At 32.3% G+C, this 24,831-nt stretch overlaps 1 protein-coding gene across 1 annotated transcript in view; it reads right to left on the bottom strand.

Moving 5' to 3' along the window:
* Positions 1-449: 449 nt before the first annotated feature.
* The window catches only part of LRP1B (LDL receptor related protein 1B), a 1,676,205-nt gene continuing 1,651,823 nt past the window's right edge, over positions 450-24,831 (bottom strand). Inside the window, exons 88-92 of the mRNA XM_068543688.1 lie at positions 13,949-14,025; positions 6,098-6,188; positions 5,019-5,163; positions 2,044-2,142; positions 450-590 (exon numbers count right to left, since the gene is read on the bottom strand). Coding sequence (XP_068399789.1) covers positions 450-590; positions 2,044-2,142; positions 5,019-5,163; positions 6,098-6,188; positions 13,949-14,025 — 553 coding nt within the window. The remainder of the gene's footprint in view (positions 591-2,043; positions 2,143-5,018; positions 5,164-6,097; positions 6,189-13,948; positions 14,026-24,831) is intronic.

Genomic DNA, 24,831 nt, shown 5'->3' with positions numbered 1-24,831 from the left:
GTTGACCATTCAATCATTTTTCCATCAATTTAAACAGAAAATTAAATGATATTGTATTACAGCTTTCAGACCGTATAATGAAAAAGTGCAGGGATTATCTTTGTTGATTAAGTAGAACCAAAAAAAGTTCATATAAAATAGATTGCTCATATTCACACTACAAAGGAATATGTTGTTTTTAATTTTAACAAATTCAAAGGTGTGTCTTATCAGCAGCATTGGTGTAAATTGTACTGTAGTGCAGTTCTTTTTCATAAAAATACCATACAAATGGTCAATCAGCTGTCATCAGCAAAAAATAAAACCCAGAAAACTCAGAAAACAATTGACCAGAAAAAAGATAAAGGAAGAGGTAATGCTGATCCCAAAACAAGTATAATACTGTTGGAACATACAAAAGTAATCCTTACATTTTATACATTTATACAGTATATAAAAGGTACCGCTCATTATGCCACTGTCTCTCTTATCCCAATTTCTATTTTCTTTGGAAGCAGTTCTTTCCTTTCATCAACACTTCCTAAGGAGTTTCGACAGTTTTGCCCATCCATATACAATTTCGCATATATTGGATTGGAGTAATTTGTTGGCTGAAGGAGAAAAATAAATATAGTTTTATTACCTGTTTTGACCACATGAATTTGTTATTTTCTATGATGTCTATCTTTTACTGTTAACAACATTTATATGCATTTCATTTAACTTACTAAATAGTAATTATATAAATGTAATTTAAATTCTGTTTACAGGCTTTCTTGGACTTTAGCATCGTTTTAGATAAAAACATAATTGTATGTTTTTCAGTTAACTTGTGAACCTAAGGGGAGCTTTGACATAATATTGAAAGCCTGAAGAAATCTTCATGAAAGCTATATTCACTGCGACTTTATTTAAAAGTACAGAACATTAAACCAGATTGTCTTATTTCCAGTCCATGCTTTCTCCCCTTAATGCTATTGCAGTGGCAGGAAAGATGTGCTGCCATCTTTTTGCTTGGTCATCTAACTGCTTGGTGCTTATAATTTTTCAATATGAAATTAAAAAAAAAAAACAAAGAAAAATGAAAGTAAACTACATTAGTTGTGTAAACTTTAAAAAATAAAGACAGTATTTTTGCTTCAAACAATCTCTATGTACTTATTATTGGAAATATTTTTGGATTCTTCTAAAGAATTGTGAAGGACACAGTCATTCTAAGTTTCATAGATACTTGCATCACTTTGAGGCAGCATTGAGATATGCAGAAATGATCTCTTTCATTTGAAAAACATATACAATGTTTATTATTTTAATAGTTGCAACTTAACCGGAGATTGTTACCTAGTTGGTTTTTTAAAATTTTGTCTTTCCAAAATAGAACGTTAAATCTTAGTCATAACAAAGAAATATTATATTTTTTGAGCCATGCAAATGAGACAAACATGATAAAAAAATGAGAATGAAAAACAGTTGATGGGAGAGAGGTACAAGGGTGAGATCAATCCTAAGAATCTTGATACCTGTCTTTAATCTCTCTTCTTTCCAATATGAACCATATAACTTTAGACAAAGCACCTTTCTCTAGAAACTAGTTACTTAAAAAGTTTTCAAGAATGGTTTCATACACCATTTCTAATTTCTGCATATAATGCCACATTTTGTATTATATTTTTATTTAAAAGGATATCAAATTTGTATATACTAAACAAAGCGTCTTAATAGAAAATAAACCAAGCCAAACATAAATTTAAACTATTCAGCTTAAATTTCTGGCTAGAGATTTCTGTTCTAACAACAGCAAATGCTCATGTTTACTGTTAAGGAGCTTTAAAATTTTCGAATTTAGAAGAAGAGATATTTCTACTGAATAACTTGCCGAAAATAACGTTTCATATATAATCTTGCATATGCAGGACACTTAAGCCCCCAATTTTAATGCTGTTTTGAAATCTTTTGTTAATTAAAAAATCATTAAGGATAAGCCCCTATCTAAGTCGAGTAATCATCTTTGATTGTGAGGAGTTCTGTGATGGAATGGATATGGAATAATGAATTTTCTCTCACCCCAGCGGTTAGTGGTCCTTTCAAATCAGAGTTTAGGTAGCTGGGCAGCGCTGTGTGTGGAAGCTTGAAAGCACTGGTCCCTCCCCCTATATACCTGGGCTGTGTGTAAACAGAGAATTTTAGTTTCTGATCTAATATCATGGAACTGTTTTCATTGACATAAACTCATGTTAAGTCATAAAAATAAGATATATTCTTCAGCCCTGGGGCATCAACAATGTGTTCATGGTAGTTTCAATAATTTATGAAATAACTATTAATATTAGATCTGTGATTCACAGTAGACATTTCTCTTAGTTTAGCTTACTTATAGACATACCATTCACCTAGAAACCTCCATTATTCATTTAACTTCATTCTCTCCCCCCAAAAAGCGTATTGTTGCTATCGGTCCTATGAAAAATGCATCAGCCTCCCTCACTTAAGGTTTGTCACTTTGAAAAGTTCTGATAGGAGCCCATTCTGTAAACTCAAATATTTATCTTACTGGTTCTAATTAAAGGTTCATGACCTCTATATTTTTAGAATATACAAATCAAATTTAAAATTCGATATATCAAAACAAATTATCTGTTTTTTGTTAAATCTGACTCTCTAGTTTAAAGCAAATTAATTAGTAATCAGATTGGCTCACTAAACTCTGTGCAAGAGCAATGGCTTTAGACTTTTAGACTTTCTTGGGTCTAAGGGCAGAATAAGTCACTCTGGTACACTCATATTCATGATAGAATGAATAGTTATTAGTGACCAAAAAGGAATTCAAAAAGCTAGATGAAAAGTTGAAGAATATTAAAATATTAATGAACATACATATTTTTCAAAACTGTAACTATCAACTCTTAACAGTGAATGATCATCAAGGGCAAAGGTCCCAGGAAAAAAATTTTAAATATAAAATCAGGTCAATATTGCCTCTTTATTTTCTCCCACAAAGGTCTCATTTAGAAGGTATTAAAAACAATCTAAGTAAGGATTGAGATGAATTTGTATAAAACCAATAGATACTAATTCCCCTATTATGAACTCTTCAAACTATTCTGTGATTGCCTCCATAGACAAATCTTTTTTTAATAAAATTTATTATTTCAATTCTTTTGATTTCTAAGGTACCATTGAAGGAGAAATTTTACCCATTTTGAAAATAATGAAAATATTCCACAAAAATCTTCTTTATGTGTAATGCAATTTGTATTTGATCACATCATGAATATATCAAACCACTGTAACAAGTGAATACTCTATGAAAAACACTTCATCATGAAGGTTGCTTTGGTGTGGCTACCTGCATTTCAAAATCGTCTATACCTATAAATGTATTTTCTGCAGTTACTTCTTAGGCAACAATTCATATTTACATTTCAAACATCAGGAGTCAGCTAGAATCAGCCATCCAAGTCACATTTAGTGTAATTTTGGTCAATCAGTCAGAAAATTAGTAAATAAATATTTACTGAATGTTATTTGCTAAATACATTAAAAATATATTTGAGGGGCACTGAAGCATAGTTTTATCTTCCTAGAGTAAATATTTTAAAAATTAAATGGAATATTAAAAAGCTAGTCCCTTTAAGTATCCAAAATAGGCTTAGTTCTATCACTAGAAATAAAATGATGGGGAAAATGAGAACTCTCCTGCTCATAAAAAGTGTATAAGGTATAGCCTCATCAGTTCATGTTATATTTACAGACACTGTATTTTATTCCTAAGAAAAATTCATAGAATATGAGAAGTCTACTATTTAAGATGTCTTTCTCCTTTATAAATTATCAAATGACATGCACAGTATGTTTAGTTTTTCAATTTCAAGTACAAAACACTGAAACTTAGGTTACCAGGGTGTATTTCACAAACAACTTCAAATGTAGGAGTTAGTAACTGAACTAATAATTTAGAGTAACTAAAAAATTATTTCTAATGAGGAAAAAAAGTATACAATATCTTCTGATAGGGTAAAAACTTATCTATGCAATAATGATTGCTTTCTTTTCATAGAAATGAATACTTCTTCAGTTTCAGACCACCAATTTTAGGCTTAGAAAGTCTGGCCGTGGATTCAGAACTAGATTGAATATATGGGACCTATTCAGTTTCTTTGGGAACAGTTGTTGCTATGAGTGCAAAGCCATGTGATCGTTGTGATTATTTAATATTATGGTGCATTTTGGACAAAATACCTTTAATATATCAGAATATAAATAACCATTTAATGAATGAACAAATAAGCTAAGAAAAATCATACCATCCTAGCAAACTGATGCTCTTAATTCATTAATTCAATTGATGCTCTTAAAATATTCTATAATTATCATGCAAAATATTCCGATTATACAGTGAAGGGAATCTTTGCAAGTTTATCTAGATAGTTGTATCATTTATCTATTTCTTATGAAAGCTTCCAAACTGAGCATTCAGTAATATGAACTAATAGAAACTAAAAAAAGACTGGATTTTTAGGCTATATATATCAATGGTATGTCTCAAATCAATAAGAAGGATATTATAATAGGTAGAAAAATATTGTTTAAAAGTGATTTGATTACAAACAAATCCAAGGACACAGCTTAGTGGACTCTTCAATAAAACATTATTGGAAATAAAGTACTTATTTTGGCAATGAAATACTGTACTCTTTTTGTTATTAAAAATAAATCAGTAATTTTACACTAGGCTGTATATTTAGATGTGCCAGCACCTCAACACATTTGAATAAGATATTATTTTAAATAAGCTATGTTTATAAACTAACTGAATGAATAAATACTATTTTCCAAAACACGTTACATTAACTTCATGCTTCAGGTGAGTGCAGTCCGTAATTTTATTTTTTCTTTAGAAGAGACTATAAAATTCAATGCATCCTAAAGTTCTTTAATCTAACTTCAGATAAAAGAAATAATGATGAAATTCAGAACCATTTTATAGAGAAATGACTGAAGAATGTTAGTGCTCATGGTCCGTCATCTTAACACTTTACCTTCGCTGGATCTACCATAAAGCCAGGATCTAAAAGACCTCCGTCGCTGTGATCATGATCCACCTCGTACATGTTGTAAGATGGATTGCCAATTTCTACGTTTATTCCTCCATTGATAATAGGTTGTCTTCTTATAGTTTTTGTCCTAGAATAAGTGATCATTGTGTGAGTTGTCTAAATATCACAGTGTGGTGCATGAAACTGTCGTATTTGTAGATTTAATGACATTTTAATATAACTGATGGAACATTCTTAAATAAAATACACTGAAAATAAATGACATTTATTGATTCACAGAGGAACAAAAACTCTGAATGTAATACATGATTTTCCCAAATTATTTAGATTTAACAATAAAAAATGCACTTGGAACATATTCCTTGTAAATAGCTAATACCACATTAGTTGAAACTGAATATTCACTAATCGATTGCCCTTTAAAGTTCTACTTTTTCCCTTTCGTTCCTGAAAAACGTCTATAAAAAAACAGTGATAAACTTTCCATCCTCAAGTCATGTGGCTAAAATCCTCTTTTACATAATTCAAAAACTGACTCACAAACTCTAGCTTCCAGATAATAACCCCACAGACAACTCACTCCTTATAGATCTTTTGACTGCATATTCATATAAGTTGAAATAATGATACTTCCAGTAATATATAAAATCAACAAATATGTACTTTGTGAATAAAATGCACAACTTGTGACATACAATACATAGTCATTATCATTTTATTGACATTACTAATCTTACACATTAATATTATAAAATGCTCTTTAGAGACTCTTGCTGTTTCAAGGAAAAACTGCCACAAATGTAAAATTCTATTGAATGTTTAATAACTCCCTTGTTACTTTTGTTGGAATATGCAAATGCAGCCATTCCATCAATATAACATAAGGGAAAGGCTGTCTAAATTATAATCACTTAAAATGAAGTAGAGGGATAAAATGGTTCAAAAAACACAGAATTCTGCAGTTGGAATATGTAAATCATACTTTAAGAAATTTTCTTAAGTCAGTTTCTGTAACTATTTGTGTAATTTATTTACTGTTGGTCTAGAACATTGCATCTTACCTTCTTTTTCTTTTACAAAGCACTAAACCAATTACCAAGGTGGTTATCAAAGTCACCAGGAGGACGAGAGGCACAATGATGGCTATGCTTCCTGAAAAAGAAATGAATGAATAGATGAACACATAAATAAAATGAAGACAAGATTGATATAACCGAACACTTTATTACACCAAATCATTTGACAATTGACATAATAAAAATAAAGCTTAGGCCAAATGTCTATATTCCTAGTTCATAACTACATTACTGGAAAATCACTTTCTTATTAAATACTTGATCTGCTGGAAATGTTTCTTTAGATATCTTTCATTTATATGTTACAGTTAAATACCTTGAGGTTAGAAATACTGACTTCTTTGTCAGTCTGACTCTGATTCTCAGCAGACACATTTATTTGCAATGACGTAAGTAAAGAAACTGTGACTGAACACACATTTCCACAATTTCTCTGGCCATATTTCCACCCTTAGTTTTTTTCCTTTAGCTGTAAATACTCCCTGGCCATGAGTACATGTGGCAAGTTAGATGGCAGCCTGGTAAAACAAAAGGGGCAACGGTTTTGGATTTGGATGGACATAGGCTTAAATATCAGTTTCACCACTTACCTGAAGTGAGACCTTGGAAAAGTTATTTGAAATTTGAGGCTCATGCCCTTTACCCATTAAAATAGAGACATGAAGACCTACCACATAGGGCTCTTAGCTTGATTCAACAAAATAGGGGGACAAAGTGGATTCTCTTTCTCAAATTCCAGTTCCAGAATAGTTTCAGCAAACCACATTTAAGTGTTTGGCTTATGTTGTAAATGTCCACTTTCCTTCTTTATAAGAATGATCTTAGGTTGTATCACTCATCTTCAAAATGGAATAACAGAACTATGGAATAGATTTTCAATAGTGGGTCTTAGTTTTTATGCATCTGAGCATAGGGGAGAAGTAAAACGGAGGAGAACCTCTGCCCTGCCCTCCATTTCTAGGTTGTCAATAAGAGCAATCTTTTTTTTCTAAAGAAGAAGGAGACAATACCCTTTTACTGATGATGCGATCCACAGTAAGATACACCTAGGGCCATATGTCACTTATGCAGGAAGAAAACTGAATGCAAGGGCTGCCTAATAACAGGAGAGTATTAAGAAGCTCTATCAAGTACCTAAATCTCATGTTTCCAACAGACAAATATCTAGTGCCCATAAGACAAAGTCTTTGCCTATTTGGAATAAGTATCTCATTGATTCTGTCAAGTCAGCTTAATCACTGGCTAAACTGAGAAACAAAGCAACACCCAAACTAATAGAAATTTAATGTGAGGATCTTGAAGGGTTCAGGAATGAAACGTTAAGAGTTATTAAATATATGAATTTTCCTCTGCATATACACGTACATGTAAAATACTGTGGTAGAAATAATGGTAGTATTAAGCATGATAAGCAGCTGCTTAGGGAATTTAAAGTAGAAATATAGATCAGTTTTAACAGCTCTGGCCACAGATATCTGTGTGAGGTAGTACGTATTGCAGATCACTTACCAAAATACCAAAAAGTCTTTATTAAGGAAATGTCATATATAAGATAATCTTTCAATTTGGAACTTCAAAAATAACTTGACTAAAATAACCAAATAACTCTCTTCCATGCAAGAAAAAATATGGCTTGCCTTCTTTAGTCAGTTTCTGAAATGTAAACCTCATTTTATTTTTTTCATGCTGTTACCAGCACTATATGATTTAGTGAGTTTGATATTACATTACCTCCTTGGTTTTGGGAAAGTGAACTTTATATGAATGTGTAATTTATTAGTAATTAATGTAAGTGGAGAATCTGGCACCTTGGATAGTAATTAACATTTGTTCACAAATTTTAAATACCAGTGAACAGCTTGATTTCTTCATAAACTGACTTCAACTGATTGATCACAACTTTATAAATATTCTCACTTCATCATTTATATTTTTTCTGCTAAAATTTGTGGTAAATTTGTAGGTTTAAAATATATACCAATACTACTTTTAAGGTATATAAAGTTACTTTCCCCTCAAAGCAATTATAAATTATTTAGAATATTAGATTTTATTTGTTCTACATAGTTTCTTTTATTCTTATTAGGTAGAAATGCTGTTAATTATGCATGCTAGAAAACAAAGAACTTTGTTTTTCTTTTTCTTTTTCCCATGACAGATGGCAGTTCCAATCCCTTACATTACAGCCCTCTGTTTAAGAGCCTAGCATTCTTATATGTTTATATAACCTATCAAGCAAGGTAACTGCGATAATGCTCAGTATAGCCAATAAATAATGCAGGGTGGCAATTTGGCAAGTTTTTCTTTATTTTTTGTAAATTAGTTTATATTCATGGAAACAACTAGCAACTATATATATTTTTAGAATATTTTTAGAATATAGTATAGATATTTATCAAAATAAGTATTTTTTCCAAGCAGTATATACAGCAGTAAATATCATATTGTAACATATAACAATCAAGATCTATTGTAGGTGATATTTTTAATAGTATATTTTTGGTGGACTGTTCTAAACAGATTAAAAAAAAAAAAGCACAATCTGAAATTGTTATTGGGTGGAGGGGAAATCTCAACAAACTTCTCACAGAAAATAGAGCCAGTCTTTCTTTGCCACATTGTTCTGTAGCCTCATTATATAATGCTTTTCCATGTGAAAGAAGAACTGTATTATCAAATTGTTATGTTGAGGAGACCCCTTCAATGGGAGAGGCAGTACAGCATCACAGTTGAGATAATAGATTCTGGAGCCAGGCTACCTCTGTTCAAATCTCAGCTTACTAGCAACATGCGCTTGGGCAAATTTATATTCTTTGAGTTTACACATTTATAAAATGAGTGTTATCATTAATATATACATCATAGTAATGTAAATAGAATTGTGTCTATTACACAGAAAGTGCTAATACATGTTTATTAACTAATTCAAAATACATATTGCCATATGACTCTGTGCATGCCTCTATTTTGCACTTTTCACCATATATTGTAGAGATCAGTTTATTTGTAACTTGAGGGCATACGCTATCTATCTTTGTTTTGCAGATAGCACAGTGCCTAGGATATCATAGGGACTATACATTCAGTTCTCACTTAGCAGATATATTTTTAAGTGTTGCTATATTCCACACACTCAACATTTACTCTACTTTGCACTGGGGATAGAAATGTCCCTCCTCTCATCTTGTTTGACGTATATTAGAAGATGACAAACACATGGGTTTATTTAGCACAGTGGTAAGCACTACCCTAGTGAAAGTATGTATTGCTCTGAAAACATAGAGGAGTAGAATCCGACTAGATCTGGGATAGAGGAGGAGGACTGGTATGCCTTTGAGACCTGAGGGATGAGTTCCATGAAAGAGAATGCAGGTTGAGTGGAGGAGGAGATACTGAATTAATCTAGGGAGAGAAATAGGAAAACCTGGAGGAGAAGAGATCAAGGAACAACAGTCTGAATGGAAGGTAGAGCGGAGGGTGGTAGAAGGAGATGTGGCTGTAGAAGAAAGCAAAGGGGATGTTAGGAAGGGCTGTGTAAGCTACAGAAATGAGCCGGGAATTTGTGCTATTAAAAAACAGGATGATGTTGAAGGAAATTTAGGAAGTCATATCTAAGGACTATATTGTCTAACTTAACTTAATAAAGAAGGAAGGTTAAGAGTGACACTTAAGTGTTGCTTGGATAACCAGGTAGATTTTGCAGCTATGTGTATAGACAGGAAGGCAAAACAAGGTGTATAAAAATGGCTGGTTGAGTGGGAGAAGGGGATGAGATGATTTTGGGAAACACGGAGCTTCAGATTCCTGTAGTATAGAGATATAGATATATAGATATAGACAGAGATGACATCGATATGGATACAGCAATTGTGCAGTGGGATATGTGTCTCAGCCTCAGAAGAGAAACCGGGATTGAGGATAGAAATTTGGGAGTGATTAACGAAGAGTTGAAAACCGAGATCAAGGAATTATGGATTGCCAAGGAGAATATATGTAGTGGTATGTGGAAAATGAGTTAACTAGAAGAGATAAAAAAAGAAGTATCTCACAAAGAAGACAGAGTTGTTTCAAGAGGTTGGGAGGGAAACCAGAAGAGTTTACTATCATGAAAGTTAAAGAATTTTTTGTTTATTGAAGTTATAGTAGAAAAATATAAGCATAAATTATATTATTACAATTGACCTCTTTTGACTTGCTGCTATATATTCTGCTCTTAAGTTTATGTTTACATATATGTATGAATGTGAGTGTGTCTCTCTCTCTCTCTATATAGTGATTTGGATGATGTTTCTTAGGCATTTTGATAAACTTATTTTAAAAATCATAAAGAACATACCACGTTCCAAACTTAGCAAAGATTATCCTTGCAGTGATCTTTGAGAGGCTGCTTATCATCTTGGTCTTGTATAATCATCCTTACTTTGTACTACTCTCACTCTTGTCCCCTTGGTGCCAGTACACTGATTTTCTTTCAATCCCTTGAACATGTTTAGCTCTTTCCTACTCCAGCGTTCTTGTATCTGCTGTTTCTTTTGTTTGAAATACGCTTAGCGTCTCCTCCCCTTTTTAATCACTCAAGTCTGAGCTTAAGTATCACCATCTCAGAGAAATCACTCCTGACCTCAGTTCTCCCCTAACATTCTCTATTTCTGTGTCTTCTTTACTTCCTTCACAGATCCAATCAAGACTCATAATTATTTTCTGTTTACATATTTGCTTGCTTTCTTGTTTAACAGTTTTTTTATCCCTCTGGCACCTCAGTTTCATGAGAAGAGGCACTGACTGACTATCTTATTCACTGATTCATCCCTGGGATCTAGACATTACTTGACACTTAGTAGAGGCTCAATAAATACTTGCTTTTGGATAATTAGGACAGAGGCATTATTTTGTTGCATTTTTCTCTATATATTTGCAATTTATAATTATATTTATAATTCCTTGGTATAACATAATTAATTTTTTTTTCTGTTTTAAAACATGATGGTATAAAAGACATGAGGAAGAAGTAGGAAAATAGAAGATATGAATAACCCGCTAACAGATATCACATTTCTGTTGTCACTACAGTAAAATACAGCATCATTACATTACTGCCCCACAAATGCTGAGTATATTTTTATCCTCCTTAATTTTAGCAGATATGAATAGCATAATCCAAACATTGAGCATCCACTCCCTTAAAACTTTAGGTAAATCTAAAACAGGAGTATAAAATAAATATTTAATCATCCTTAGTTTAAAAGTCTTCCAAATAACTTCAGAAAAGTTTCTGCTTTTTCAAGTGGAAACTAAACAGAAAGCTCTAGAATAATAGAGCCACTTAATTCCACAGGCAGGCTGATCTTTAGATACTTTAAACTGCAAGGGCCAGAGAACATCAGTATGACTACTCAGAGATGATTAAGAAAGCTGTTCATCAATTAGAAAGGTAAATCTTGTGCCAGTTGATAGCAGTTAGGCTGAGAGAGGCAGTATATTCTTGATTGTGCCAAGGTCCAATGATTATGGAATGCTTCACTGTAAGTGGAAATGCAGATTTGAAAACACATTCCTATAGTATCCATCTTTCTTATTGAACAGATGACTTCTGCCCAAGTTCGGGGAACATTTGACAACCATTCAAAACCACTGGAGTTTACCTGAGAAAATAAAAATAGCCCTCTACCTTAGGAAGGATCAGTTTAACTACCTTTTCTCTCCTTTCAGAGCTACTGAGGCAAGTTTCTCTAAGCGCAAATGTCTGATGATAAGTACCTTTTAACAGAGTCATTATGTGGTCAACTTTGCTCAAATCTGAGATAATTTGACATTTGCATAGCTAATAGCCCTTTCAATGTGCGTTGATACTTCCATTAAATGTAATGACTTTAAATCAGTGATGGAAGAAAGAGCACCAGAATCTTTGGAAAAAGGGTTATAACTACTTGCAACTCCTCCTTCCATCTGATAGTTCCTATTTTAGAACTGTTGCATGTAATTAGAGGCATTTTTCTTATAAGGGAGCTTGTTGCCAATGCAAATGGTTGGCAACATCACCTTTCAATAAATACATCTGGCACACCCCTCCTCAAAATCATCTTCCAAACACGAAACTTTCCCTTGTAGATGGACCTTATATATAAATTGAAAATTCAATTGACATTCTACTCTGTTTCCTTCTTTCAGAAAATGTTATCAATATTTAAAATTGTTTTGATTCTCTAAAAGACTAAGTTTTTAATTTATCTTAGATAATTGAGAAATTATCATAAAAGAAAGCCTAAAGTACCCTGACTTCATTAATTCTCAACTTATTACTTCAGTATGTTCTACAGGTTGGTAACTCAAATGCATTTTTTCATTACAAAAATGCTCTTAATGATGGTTGAGTCTTATAACTGGTTCACAAAATCATATAAATTAGTATTCCTCCAGAATTGTTAGTACCCATGTCAGTATGATCCTGGAAGAGAGAGAAGAGAGTATTTTTTTTCTTTTGCTCTTCTTTTGCAATATCAAGTTAGGCAAGGTATATTTTTCCATATCTCCTATATTTTATGAACCAATTCCTCAAATCCTAGTGCCCTATTCCTACAACTATGTGTCCATAGCTTTGCTACAGTCTTCTCCCTTCCCTTCCTAAAGACAACACACAGATTCTAAGGTAACACCATATGCTCCATGACCAGAATCACGTATCTCACTTTTCCAAATGCAAAGACTCGTTTCTAAGGTTATTTATTCTATACCTATTTGCCATTTTTCAAAGATGGTCATCCTTACTAGCCCAAGTTAATCTCTAAATGGTGGAACTTTAGACAATGTCACTTGAAGAATTTCAAGCAATGCAATGATAAATTATTTGGGGACAGGCACAACAAACAAGTAGATCAGCAAACACTGGGAGCCTACGTCTAAGGTACAAAAATCATATACTTTTGATTTTGATAATGTCTTTCTTTTTTCACAAATTCCATAGTATATTTTTTGTTTGTTTTCATGTATGCTCTCTCACCAGCAGTGAAAGACTAGAGAAAAATTGCTAAGTAAGCATTCATAAATCAGAGGTATTATTTTTTCTCTTCAAGAATATATTTACCCACTTGATAGTTATTCCAGATTTCTCAAAATTTTTCCACTCATTAGCGATAATATGTGTGAATTGGGAAACTTTATGTAAGACTTTTGTTGTGAAAGTCTTTATAAAATCATTTAAAATTGTTGGAACACACACACATAGACACAAAATACTGATGTAGATAAATTTTCATATCAGGTACCTGTCCTAAGACTACAGCTACACACACAAAAAAACTTGTAAAATGTTGCTATATTTTAATATACTTCAAAACCAGTATTTCAAAGATAAGGAAGCAATGAATCAACTATGATCCTTATTAAAAATTGCTTGTTAACATACTTCATCACTTTGAGACTAACCAAGTTTGTTTTTCCACAACACACTGAATGCACTTCAAGAAAAATACACTCTAATTAAAACATGAAATTACTTTTCTTCCCCTAGTATTCTCACATCCATTGTGATATTTGCAGCCTTTGCAGCTGACGCACATTTCCGAAGAAAAGCTTAAGCTAGGTTTACAGATGTGTGTTCTGAAAACTGCCAAAGTTTGAGATGAACCCTCACAGCCTAAAAGAGCACATAATGCTGGATCCTGTCACCAGGTGAGAGCTCAGTGCTTCTTCTTTCAAAAAACATATGGATTGCAGATCTCTTGCAAAATTCCATAAAGGAGATTTTCCAAGACTCAATGCCCACAATAACGGTATAAAAAGAAAACAATGTTTTCTATACTATGTGGAACACCCAAGATATTAATCTGAGAAACTTACTTGTGCTGATATGGTCAGACTTGCTGCTCTTTGGGGCTGGCCTCTCACACTGTGTGCCTGACCAGTTGGTGGAGCATCTAGAAAGATAAAAACAAAACAAAACAAAATCAGTGAGTAACAAAACCCACAAGTCTGCTAATGTAGTTATTTAACCAAATGAAATGAAGGAAGAGCCTGCTATCACAGATGCATGAATTTTAGATGGAGATTTCTGCTAATTTCCTGCATATTGTCAGTATGCTGAGGGTAACCTCAATTGGACTTCACTTGTTAAAATACTTTTTAAAATTTAAGTTTATAGTCATTTTTCTTTATTCTATGTTAAACTTAAAATTGGCATATTTTATAACAAAACCGAAATTTTAATTAAGAATTGAGATTAATTTGGGAGGTACTGAAAATTATGCCACTATAAAGATTGAGTTTGCCTGTCAAGCAAATCCTTCTTTACTAAGTTTCTGTGATTTATTTTTTCTGGTTCTAACAACCAAACAGCAAATGGTCATATGTCTCATAGTTCAAACTGCACAGTTTTTACTCTTTTAATCAGAGATAGGGAAATATAGTGCTTTCCCATTTAAGATCATACTTCTATTCCCATGAAATCAAGACAATATGTCCAAGTTTTCATTCGGAGAAGTTGTCTTTCCCATATAGGAACCATAACATTATGATGGGAAGTCTCGCAGAGGATTAAAATAATAGATTTGATTAAAATCCTTCATTTAAACATAAATCACAACCATATAATTAGCTGATTGTATCAAAATAAATGCTGAATGGTTTTAGCTATGTTTGAACAATGTCTGCTGGCTAACACAAGATGCCTCCATGCATCTGTCAAAGGAAATCCATAGAGAAACAATTTAGTTGGCTTCAGTTCTTATTTAAAATGACTGTCAAATACCACCATATCACGAATAGTTGTACACAGTAAAAGAACAGCTTCCAGAACTATTCCAAGTAGATATCTTTGGGCATGGTGGCCAAACTACATAACTGCCATTTCTGGGTCTCTTCCAATTCTGTCATAGCCAATTCAAATAGCTGAAGCTGTTTTGGAACTAGGCTTCTATGATGCCATGTGAATTATTTGTGGTATTTGTGAAGACAGTATCGGGTGTCCTAACACAAGGGCAAAATCTCATAAAATCATCATATTGACAAACTCAAATTACAAAAACAAAAATTTCTTTCATAAAAGCATACATTAACTTCAGAATAATTGACAGTAATGTTACTATTCAAGAATATAGTTATTTGATTAATAATGATATTATAAAACTATGAGTATGGAGCATGAGTTCAATGAAAATTAATATCATTATATTATTATTAAGTCATCACTCATGCATTATCCTGATTTTTTTATTTAGATCCTTTATAAAAAGCTTACATATATATTTTCTACACATCACATTTATTATATACCATACTACAAGTAAATCATTAAGATAGGTAAATAAATTTTAAGGCCAGGTCTATGACCCTGTCTGTATTACTGAAGTGAGGTAATGAAATGAGCATATTTCAAATAATTATAATAAAGTGAACAACCAATAAAATCATTGATTTTAAAAAATCATTTCTTTTCTTCCTTAGTTGTGGTTTTGCAGTTGAATGTTCTAGAAAATTGTTCCAGTTCTTCAGTTCCTAATTCTTGACACAGTCCAAAGATAATTCAAAATAAGATATTTAGGCAAATTTTGCAAACATGTCATTAGAATGAATCCTAATCATTGCAAAGGTCTTTTTGTTTTATGTAGCTTTACATTTGTCAAATCTTTCTAATTGACCACTGAGGATATTTTACATGCTCCAGTGAAAAAAATAATACTGATTGCTTGGTAATTTTATTATATAACTGATGTGTACAAAGCTATTTTAAAATTAAAATAACAAAATTTGCTCTTTACATTACCTCCTTTGATTAAAAAACAACAGCAACAACAGCAACCTAAATCAGGTTCACGTTAAGCAAGAGAAATGATCTGAGATATATTTTGTTGTGTTAATAGAGATAAGAACCTCTGGGCTCATCATAACACTGAGATGTTTGGAAGTCAGAAAATGGAATTGCTCAGGAGTTGGAGGAATAAATGCTAATTGATAAGATGTTCTGATATGAGCATCATGTGTTTTAAGTATTTTAGGAAGTTATTAAAAACATGCCTTTAGAACTCCAGAAGGGCAGAGAGAGATTTTTTAAACAAAGAAGATCAGGATACTGTGATTTTTATTCCAAACTCTGAAATTATTTAAGTAGGACAGGTGGTATTTATTAACAGTATTGAGTAATTTTCTGTTTTATCCATAGCTTGGAGCCCAGTATTTATATTAGATAAAATATATCACTTGCTAGTGGTCGTGATGCTCCTCTCTTTTGCATTGTGGAAGCACACTTAACTTCTTAGCTTTCAGGGAATATTTTGTTTATTACATACTGGAAATAACTCTCAAAGACTGTGCTGGAGAAATAATTAATTTTAACAGTTCTGCATCTTAATCAACTGATGATCACCTTGCAATTTTCCCTATACTCCTTATAAAATAATGTTTTATGGCCAAATATAAAATATGTTCCACTTGTCTACATTTGTTCCAGTTTTAAAAAAAATAACTCTTTTGAGATATTAAATCAAACAGAAGTCATTATTCTTGTTGCCTACCTTACAAAACTACAACTTAAGGCATTTGCTGCTCCACAAGTACTTCCTCCAATGGTTGATTTAAGACCAAGTATTTTTACTGTCTTTATAGAAATTCATAAATCTTCATTCTCTGAGTAGACTACAGTGATCAAAGCCATTAATGGCAGATCATTTAAGAATTGAAATGTGTGTGAATCATCAAAATTTCCAGCCAAATTCCCCTCTGAATTATTTGCATAATCATGCTGACTATAATAATTTCTGGCATCTGTGTCTTTGTCATTGTTTGTCAAGAAAAATCCGCAGTCCATGCCTTAGTCATCTTTAATCTGTACTGTTGCAATCTACTGCTCCCTGTTATTCATCCCTGGACAATTATCTTTGAGTTAGTCCTGCATGGTCCTCCCAAGAAATCTTTTTTTTTTTCTTACCATCACAAACATCTGTATATCCTTCCTTTTAAATTTATTCTACAGTTATTTCCCCCACTGCCCTTTACCCTAGGACAATGAAAATCAGCTTCTTTTTCTTATGTGTTTGATCACTATACCACTCTGAATTATTTAACTTTTTAAACACTTTTATGAATTTTGGATTCATGAAAGTATTGTTGGATCATGGATAGACAGGTAGATAGAAAGATGGATAGATTCTTATTTATTCGAACAATTGTGTATCCTTCTCTTTTCACATTATCGTATGAAGATATTTGCTTCAAAAACAGTCTTTTTGATTTCTCCCCTTCTCTCCAAGGCCAGTGACATTAAAAAGAAAGATTGTTTATCGTTATATTGTTTTCCTAATCTTATTCTTCCCTTTATGTTCTAGGTTAGACTAATGATTATCAAAATGAAAAATGTGTTAAAGTTGAAATTCTGGAGGCCCATATACCAGAGATTTTCATTAAGCAGCTTGGAGCTGTGGCCAGAAATCTGCATTTTAACAAAGTGAGCCTGATGCAAGTACTTCACAAATCACACTTCAAGAGATATTTGAGATAAATTATTATGTTCCCACAGATTTTGTTCTTATACCAAATATTGTTCAATCATTTTAAAAAAATTTAGGATAGGAATAATAGTATGCATGCCCAGCAAGACTGTTCAAAAGGTTAAATGACACTGGTAGAAGTTCTTAACATAGTACCTGAAAGTAACTGAGTGGATTTTTGTTTGGGGTAACTAATTCTCATCTGAATGTTACTATATGAAATGCTTGGATAGTTAACTTATTGTGTTCTTTAACAGTGTGTGCAATTATTGTATAGTTACAATATTCTATATTTCAATTGTAATTTTCTGTAACAGGGGGAGTACCTTTGTGTAAAGGCAATAGTGTAGCATATATTACTAGGAAGCACAGTAAATATTTTTGGACTATCAAAATAAGTTTGGCATATATAAGGGAATAAATATATAATCTTTAAAAAGAAACAGTTTTTACAATACAAGCATAAATATAAGACATATAATTAAACTGTCCAAAACAATGAGAACTCTGAAGTAGCAGAGAGATTTTACAAAAGGAATTGAAATCAGATATAAAATACTGAAAGTGTATTAAAATCTTAGGTATTGTCTTTCACTGTAATAATGATCAACTTATGTGGACTACTCATGTCATTTTGTGGAAATGTCGTCTAGAGTCACTTGCTTTGGGAGGACTTCAAAATAAAATAATGAGATTAATATCTGCTCCCTCTTTTCATCAAATTTAAAGGTCATGGGACTCTTCTGATCAAAGTGAAATTCAAAGGTAAACCTTAAAGCAATTTGAAATTGAATTTCTCCTCTTATATGCTAGGCTGCTGTTATTAACCATGATGATGGAAACATTCAGAATGAAAAATCTTTTAACATACCCTTTTCTTTCTACACACAGGGGAAAAAAAATATGGCACAACTGATTAAAGGAGCCTTAGAAAACTTGTGCAGAGTGCCATGCATGTTTCGGTGCTCCAAAAATCTCATTCAATAAAAATAAAAATATGACTACATTTTGTGCATCAGATTTATAAAACAGTATTTTCATACAGTGATGAAAATTCAAACATTAAAAGTCAGTTGCAAATTTTTTTTTTTCTGATTAATTCTGAAAATTTCACTCTTTTGGTGGAAGAACATGACTACATTTGCATGGCATTCTTAACTTTAAAGCTTTATACCCTATGTAGCTCCCAGCACTTTTTTGCCCCCCTCTTCTTGCAGACTGCTGTATTGCAAAATGCAAAAAGTTTTATTGCATTTGGAAAGGGTATTTATATATTAATTCACCAGTTTGTTAACTTGACTTTGAAACATTTTTTCATCTGTTATTGTTTCCCAATTTTCTGAGATAAAATTATTTCATATATACATAAAGATTTATAATTTTTTAACATGCTTCAAAAATTTTCTATCCTACCTTTGATATAAAATTTTGCATAAAGTTCAATTAACATTTACTGAACTTTGTGCCAGGTCCTAGGATAAGTGTTTTCATATGAAAAATATTCTTATTCAGCTTCTATAAAAACCCATGAGTTGGAATTATTCATCTTATGAAATGGAGAAGTATGTGTTCAAATGAGTTTCCTGAAAAATCACAGCTAATAAGAGGTAGAAATAAAATGTGGAGTTATTATGATCCTTCTAATTTAACGCAGTAGTAGGAAAAATGCTTTTCCTTACTCCCTCATGCCCAAGAGAGTACAGTCACTTAATAAGAAAGTAGAAATATTATCTGAACAAAGGAAAATCAGTGCATTTTCTGAGTAGTAAAATTGTTAGAATTACCACACTGGCTCAGACCTGTGGTCAGTAATGCCTGATATTCTGTCTCTGGCAGTGACAGTGAGGGACATGTTATAGAAGGGTGTTAATATCCTTCTTGATACCAACTTCACATTTTTGTGTTGATTCCAAAATACTGTAGATGTGTTTAAAACACCTTTAAAGATCCAAGATCCATCAATTATAAATTTATCTATATTATTACTCAGTACAATTTTGAACTTCCACAACAATTCACTCTATTTCATTCATTTTGTAGATATATATATGTGTGTATATATATACACACACACATATATATACACACACACAGCTTTGTACTACAATTTCTGTTTATTTAGCACTATTCTCTATCAAAATTTGACTGTTATTTCTAACATAGAAATAGCTAGGTATTACCCTGCTTTGTTTTCTTCAAAAAGCTTAAGTTAGTGTCTTAAATTTTTGTTTGTTGTAATAAGTATAATTGGTACAACTCTATAATTATATATTATAATGCCTAGTTTTAAAATATTACATTAAATCATTGTGTTACCTAGTATTGATAAAATTAGTAAGACAAAGCTAATCTTACTTTAATATTAAGGACATTTGGTCAGAAAGAGTTTTTGATTTCTGAGAAGGGTTAATGTGATGAAGTAAAATAATAATGAGATGTTCAATAAACTCTGACCAACAATTATTTTAGGAAAAGTAAAAATTAATGAGAAATTTCAGTTGAAGAAGTGACAATGAAAGAAAGAAAATTAACAAAGTGGATTATTTAAAGTGATTATTTTAAGAAGGAGAAATATAAAAGAAAAGATAAAATCTAGTTTGCCAGGAAGTTATCCATAAAAGGAAGTTTGTTAAGATTGGCTGGTTTAAGTTAGAAATGTTTAAACACAAAATTCTATGCAGGCCACCTGAGTAGAAATGGCCACTAAAGTGTGAAATGAAGACTCAATAAATACTAAAAAAAGAACAAAATCTCTAGTAATGTAAAACTTTTATTATCTAGATATTTTCCAGGAAATTTTATTAAAAGCAGATCTGAAAGGCATAAAGTGTTTTTTTCAGAGTGAGTAGATGATTTCTACTTAAATTAATACATTACATGCATCAACTCAAAAGGAAAAGGAACAATCATAAAATTAGTATTAAGTAATATGGCTGATAAAATTGAAGACATAAATGTAGGGTATTACATTAGAAACGGTGGTTATAATTCTATAGATGAAGGTGGGAAGAAAAGCAATGTATGCTGTAATACAATTGTGGAAAGTTCTGTCTACATGATGCCACGATGAATGACCAGTTCCAAAACTGGCTTAAGAACATATCAAGCCATGGGGGCTGGGAGGTGGGGTTGGAAATCTCCATGCTTAGTGCCATGCAGACAAAGTGACTAATCTTATACCTGAATATTTTATGTTTTAGCACAAAATAAGAGTAAACAATAAGGAATTTTTCTATGAAAACCTAATGACTACCCTTCCTAGTTCATAGGGTTTCTGTGGCGCAACATGGTAAAATCTGAAACAAATTATAATGGCAATATCTGGCATAGTCAACTGCAGTTATTAAATATCGTTCAAGGCATATTAGTCCTATACAAATTTGGGGCAATGGTAGGGATATCAGAAAGTGTGAACAGAAGGTTTTGAGAGTGTGAATGTCTTTATAGGTGAGATATATAACTCTAATTCTCTAGAAAATATTTATTTTCAGTTGTAGTGTACATATGCTGAGATATTGATATTAGCCACTTTAGTTTATAGTCTAAGTCACTGGGAAATAATTCCTATATACAGATAGTCACCTCCTTTCTGATACTTCAGTATAGCCTTTGTTCTAGTTACAAGATTTTTACATATCCATCAAAAGGTAACACCAAAGGTTTCTAGAGGCAAACATTTTTAATTGATAAAGGTACACTGTATTCGTATTGATACCACCTTCCCAATTACCACCATTTAGCCTTCCTCAAAATCTAGGACCTGCATTTCACAAGTTTATAAAATTTTTAAAATTGCTTTAAAACAAAACAAGCAATCAAAAAAAGAGTAAATGAAAAAAATTGAAATGACTTGCTAAAATCAAGTGTCAGTATGAATTAACAAATTTGTCTACGCTGCATAAATGTTAATTAGTCATAAAACACTCACCAGGTTTGTTCAACACTTATAGGAACATGCTGCAAACAGAAACATCTGAAGGCTTATGACAAAAGATGGCCATTAACACACATTTCTTTCCTAATCCAAGTGTTATATTCCCTGACTCAAGGTGAGAAGGTTTATGCAGGCAGTAGTCTAAAAATTGATTCAGGAAGTTTAGATAAATATCTTCAATAAATCTAAAAGGCTATAGAATATTACAGTAGTATTTTACATTATGGAGAATTGCCATTTGGGGGCAGTTATATATTTGATCCACATACAATCATAAATATGGTACATTCTATTTTTGCATTTCTCTATTTATATATGCATTTATAAATCTCTAAATATGCCTTTGCCTATGACTATGCTAGACTGATTACTTAAAGGTAGGGGTCATCTATTATTCATTTTTATATTTCTTCATTTCTTGAGCACATGGTCAGTATGTAGTTTGGTCAATCAATATGTTTGTTGTTTGTTAAAATGAATGAACGAATGTATGAAGGCATGGAGGATGCATGGTTGAACTCATATGAATACACATACATGTGTCATATCCCATTCTATGAAGAATATATAGCTCCATTCATAAGTACATGTTTTCAGCTAGTTACCAGTCATTTCTCACTGAAAAGAATATTGATCCACTATGAAAAACACTTAACATGTAAGAACCACAGTAATAGGCAAATATTTTCTTCCTTTCTTCCTTCCTCCCTCCCTCCCTCCCCCCTTCCCTCCTTCCTCCCTCCCTCCCTCCCTCTCTCCCTTCCTCCCTTCTTTCTTCCCTCCCTCCCTCCCTTCCTTCATTAATCTATTTATTAATTCTTCCTTTTATAAAATTAGATGATCACATTTTAGCAACTTGGACATGTAAACTTTTACTTATTCAATGTTGTAAATTGTGTGACACTTCCGTTCTTGTCCCACGATGCAGCTAACTAAGAAACGTTTATCTTCTTTCCCTGACAAAAATTCTAAAGGCGTTTGCCTGATGGGTAAATTGACATGTAAACCAGTTTTATATAAAAATCATACAAACAAATATGTAGTTAAATGTAATTTAATTCAATTTAGTCACTTAAATAATTGTGTAAAATTAAAGTGCTGGTATGGTGTGACACCAATAGCATGTGTAAGTTTTGGAATTAGACAGAACTGTACTGTAATCTAGTTTCCCCTCCTCACAAAGGATATATCTTCTAGCAATTCACCCACTTTGGTCTTTTAGTTTATAATACAAGGGAGAGCAATATTCCCACTCTTGTCACACATTTCCCACAGATCTAGCCTCTTATGCTTTAACCTTTGTTTTCCCCTTAAATCCCCTTCCTTTCTTATTTTATATTTTATCTTTCTATTGTATGTTTTCCTTTTACTACCTCAAAGTTTTTCTTCTTCCTTCTTTACTTTGTTTCTTTTTTCCTCCCTTTCTTCCTTCCATTCTTTTTCTTTTTCCTTTTTGCAAGGCAAGTTGATCATTATAAAAGTTAAAAAAAAAAAATTAGGCTTCCTGAAAGACTAAATGATACAATGTATATAAAATTTACACACCCTCTAAGTTAATTTAACTCAAGTGATAAATAATACTATGAATATTAAATTTAAAGCTTGTATATGGCACACCAATATCAATATAATTATAATTTTTGTTTGTATGCTGAGTGGAAGAAGTATTAGGCTAAAATTTCTATACTCCTTTAACAAAAATGGCTTTCTTCTGCTACTATTCCAGTGTGAAAAAGAAGAAAATATTTCCTTAACTGACGATAATGTAAGGAATTTTTCATTTATTTTTTTTCTCTTAAAACAATGTTGCTGGTTAATCTATATTCCTCTGATCCTTTTCTTAAAATTGTATAAAGTTGGTTTGGAATTAAGTAGTAGGTTGGAGGTTTACTGATTTATTTGTTTTGACTTGTTTCAGGATAGAACATGAGCAGGAAATAAACCTTCACTGTTAAAAGCATCTGAAATTTGTGCTTTTTCATAGCAGTAAAATCTGGGGAACGCAGTCTAATAGAAAAATAATGTAAATTGTTAAAGAGGTAACAAGTACATGAATGAAAATACTATGTAGTTATATTGTATATGGTTTCTTTGGTTATTCTGAATTACTGATTATATTAAAGGCCAAGAACATGTCCCAGAATCAAGGGAAAATAAGGTGACTACATCAAAGCTTCATAACAATAGCTGCCCAGTGTGTAACTATGCAATAATTGTTCTCTGTTAGGCAGCGCCACCTGTACTCTCAAAGCACAAACTGGACTTTAAATTTTCATAGAAAAATATATCTGTATTCTGTGTTTTTCCCCATGACATGACTAGGTGGCGAAAGCTAGAACAAGCTACAACTTGTTACTTGGGATCACAAAGGATAGATATTGATGTGACAGATTTTCCTGGCCTTTACTGTTCCAAAAGACATGCACGTTTCACATTCTGTGCTTTGAAAATATGCCACGGGGCAGAAAACAAATAAGGGACATGCAATGACCTGACTCTTGAAAAGTGGACAACACAGGCTGCTAAAGTTGAATTGCTCAAAACCCCTGTTGAAAAGTTGTGATCTGTTTGAAATCACTCCTGACAGCTTCCTTGGGCTCTTCTCAAATATTCTCTATGGGGCCACAGGGTCGCTGGTCCACAAGGAGGAGCGTTGCTCAGCCTGACAGCAGAGGCCTGAAGAGTAGAACGTGCCCTCTCCTTTCAGCAGAGCCAGTAGTTTGAAATACCTAGGCCTTAATTAGCTGTTGTAATATAGAAGAATAATTCCTACCTTTTAAAAATGTGTGACAGAAACGAAACTCACTACCTTCTTCCCCAAAACCCCAACAGAGGTTTCCCTAGTACCTGTACATTTCCTTATGTGTTTCTCACCTTAAGGACTTAGAAAACAATGCTGAACTTTTAAGAAAATAATTAGATGGAACAATCACAAAACCAAAGAAAATGACAAAATGACTAATTTTCAGATCATTCACTTAATGAATGTCCCTTTGGTACTTGTATATTCATTTTGCATCCCTCTGAGTTTTTAAAATCTGCTTTGAAAATGTTTCAAAAGCTAGTTCCTGTGTGTTTTCTGAGGTGTTTGAGGGTGGACCCGCTGCCCTTTTTTTCCTCTCGTGTCCCTCATGGGACTTGAGCTTAGTTATGTAGTTCCCTTTTCAGTCACTATTACTATCACAATCATCACACTTCTAATCTTTTATTTATGCCATATTTTGCTTATTTTTAATAACGAGCACTTTTTAAGAACTGCACAGTTTATTTTTTGCCTCCAAATTCCCAGAAGCCCAAATTATGCCAAG

Source organism: Eschrichtius robustus, chromosome 5 (genome assembly GCF_028021215.1).
Source record: "Eschrichtius robustus isolate mEscRob2 chromosome 5, mEscRob2.pri, whole genome shotgun sequence".
Lineage (NCBI taxonomy): Eukaryota > Metazoa > Chordata > Mammalia > Artiodactyla > Eschrichtiidae > Eschrichtius > Eschrichtius robustus.
Note: the sequence above shows the minus strand (reverse complement) of the source record. Positions and strands in the feature narration are given on the sequence as shown.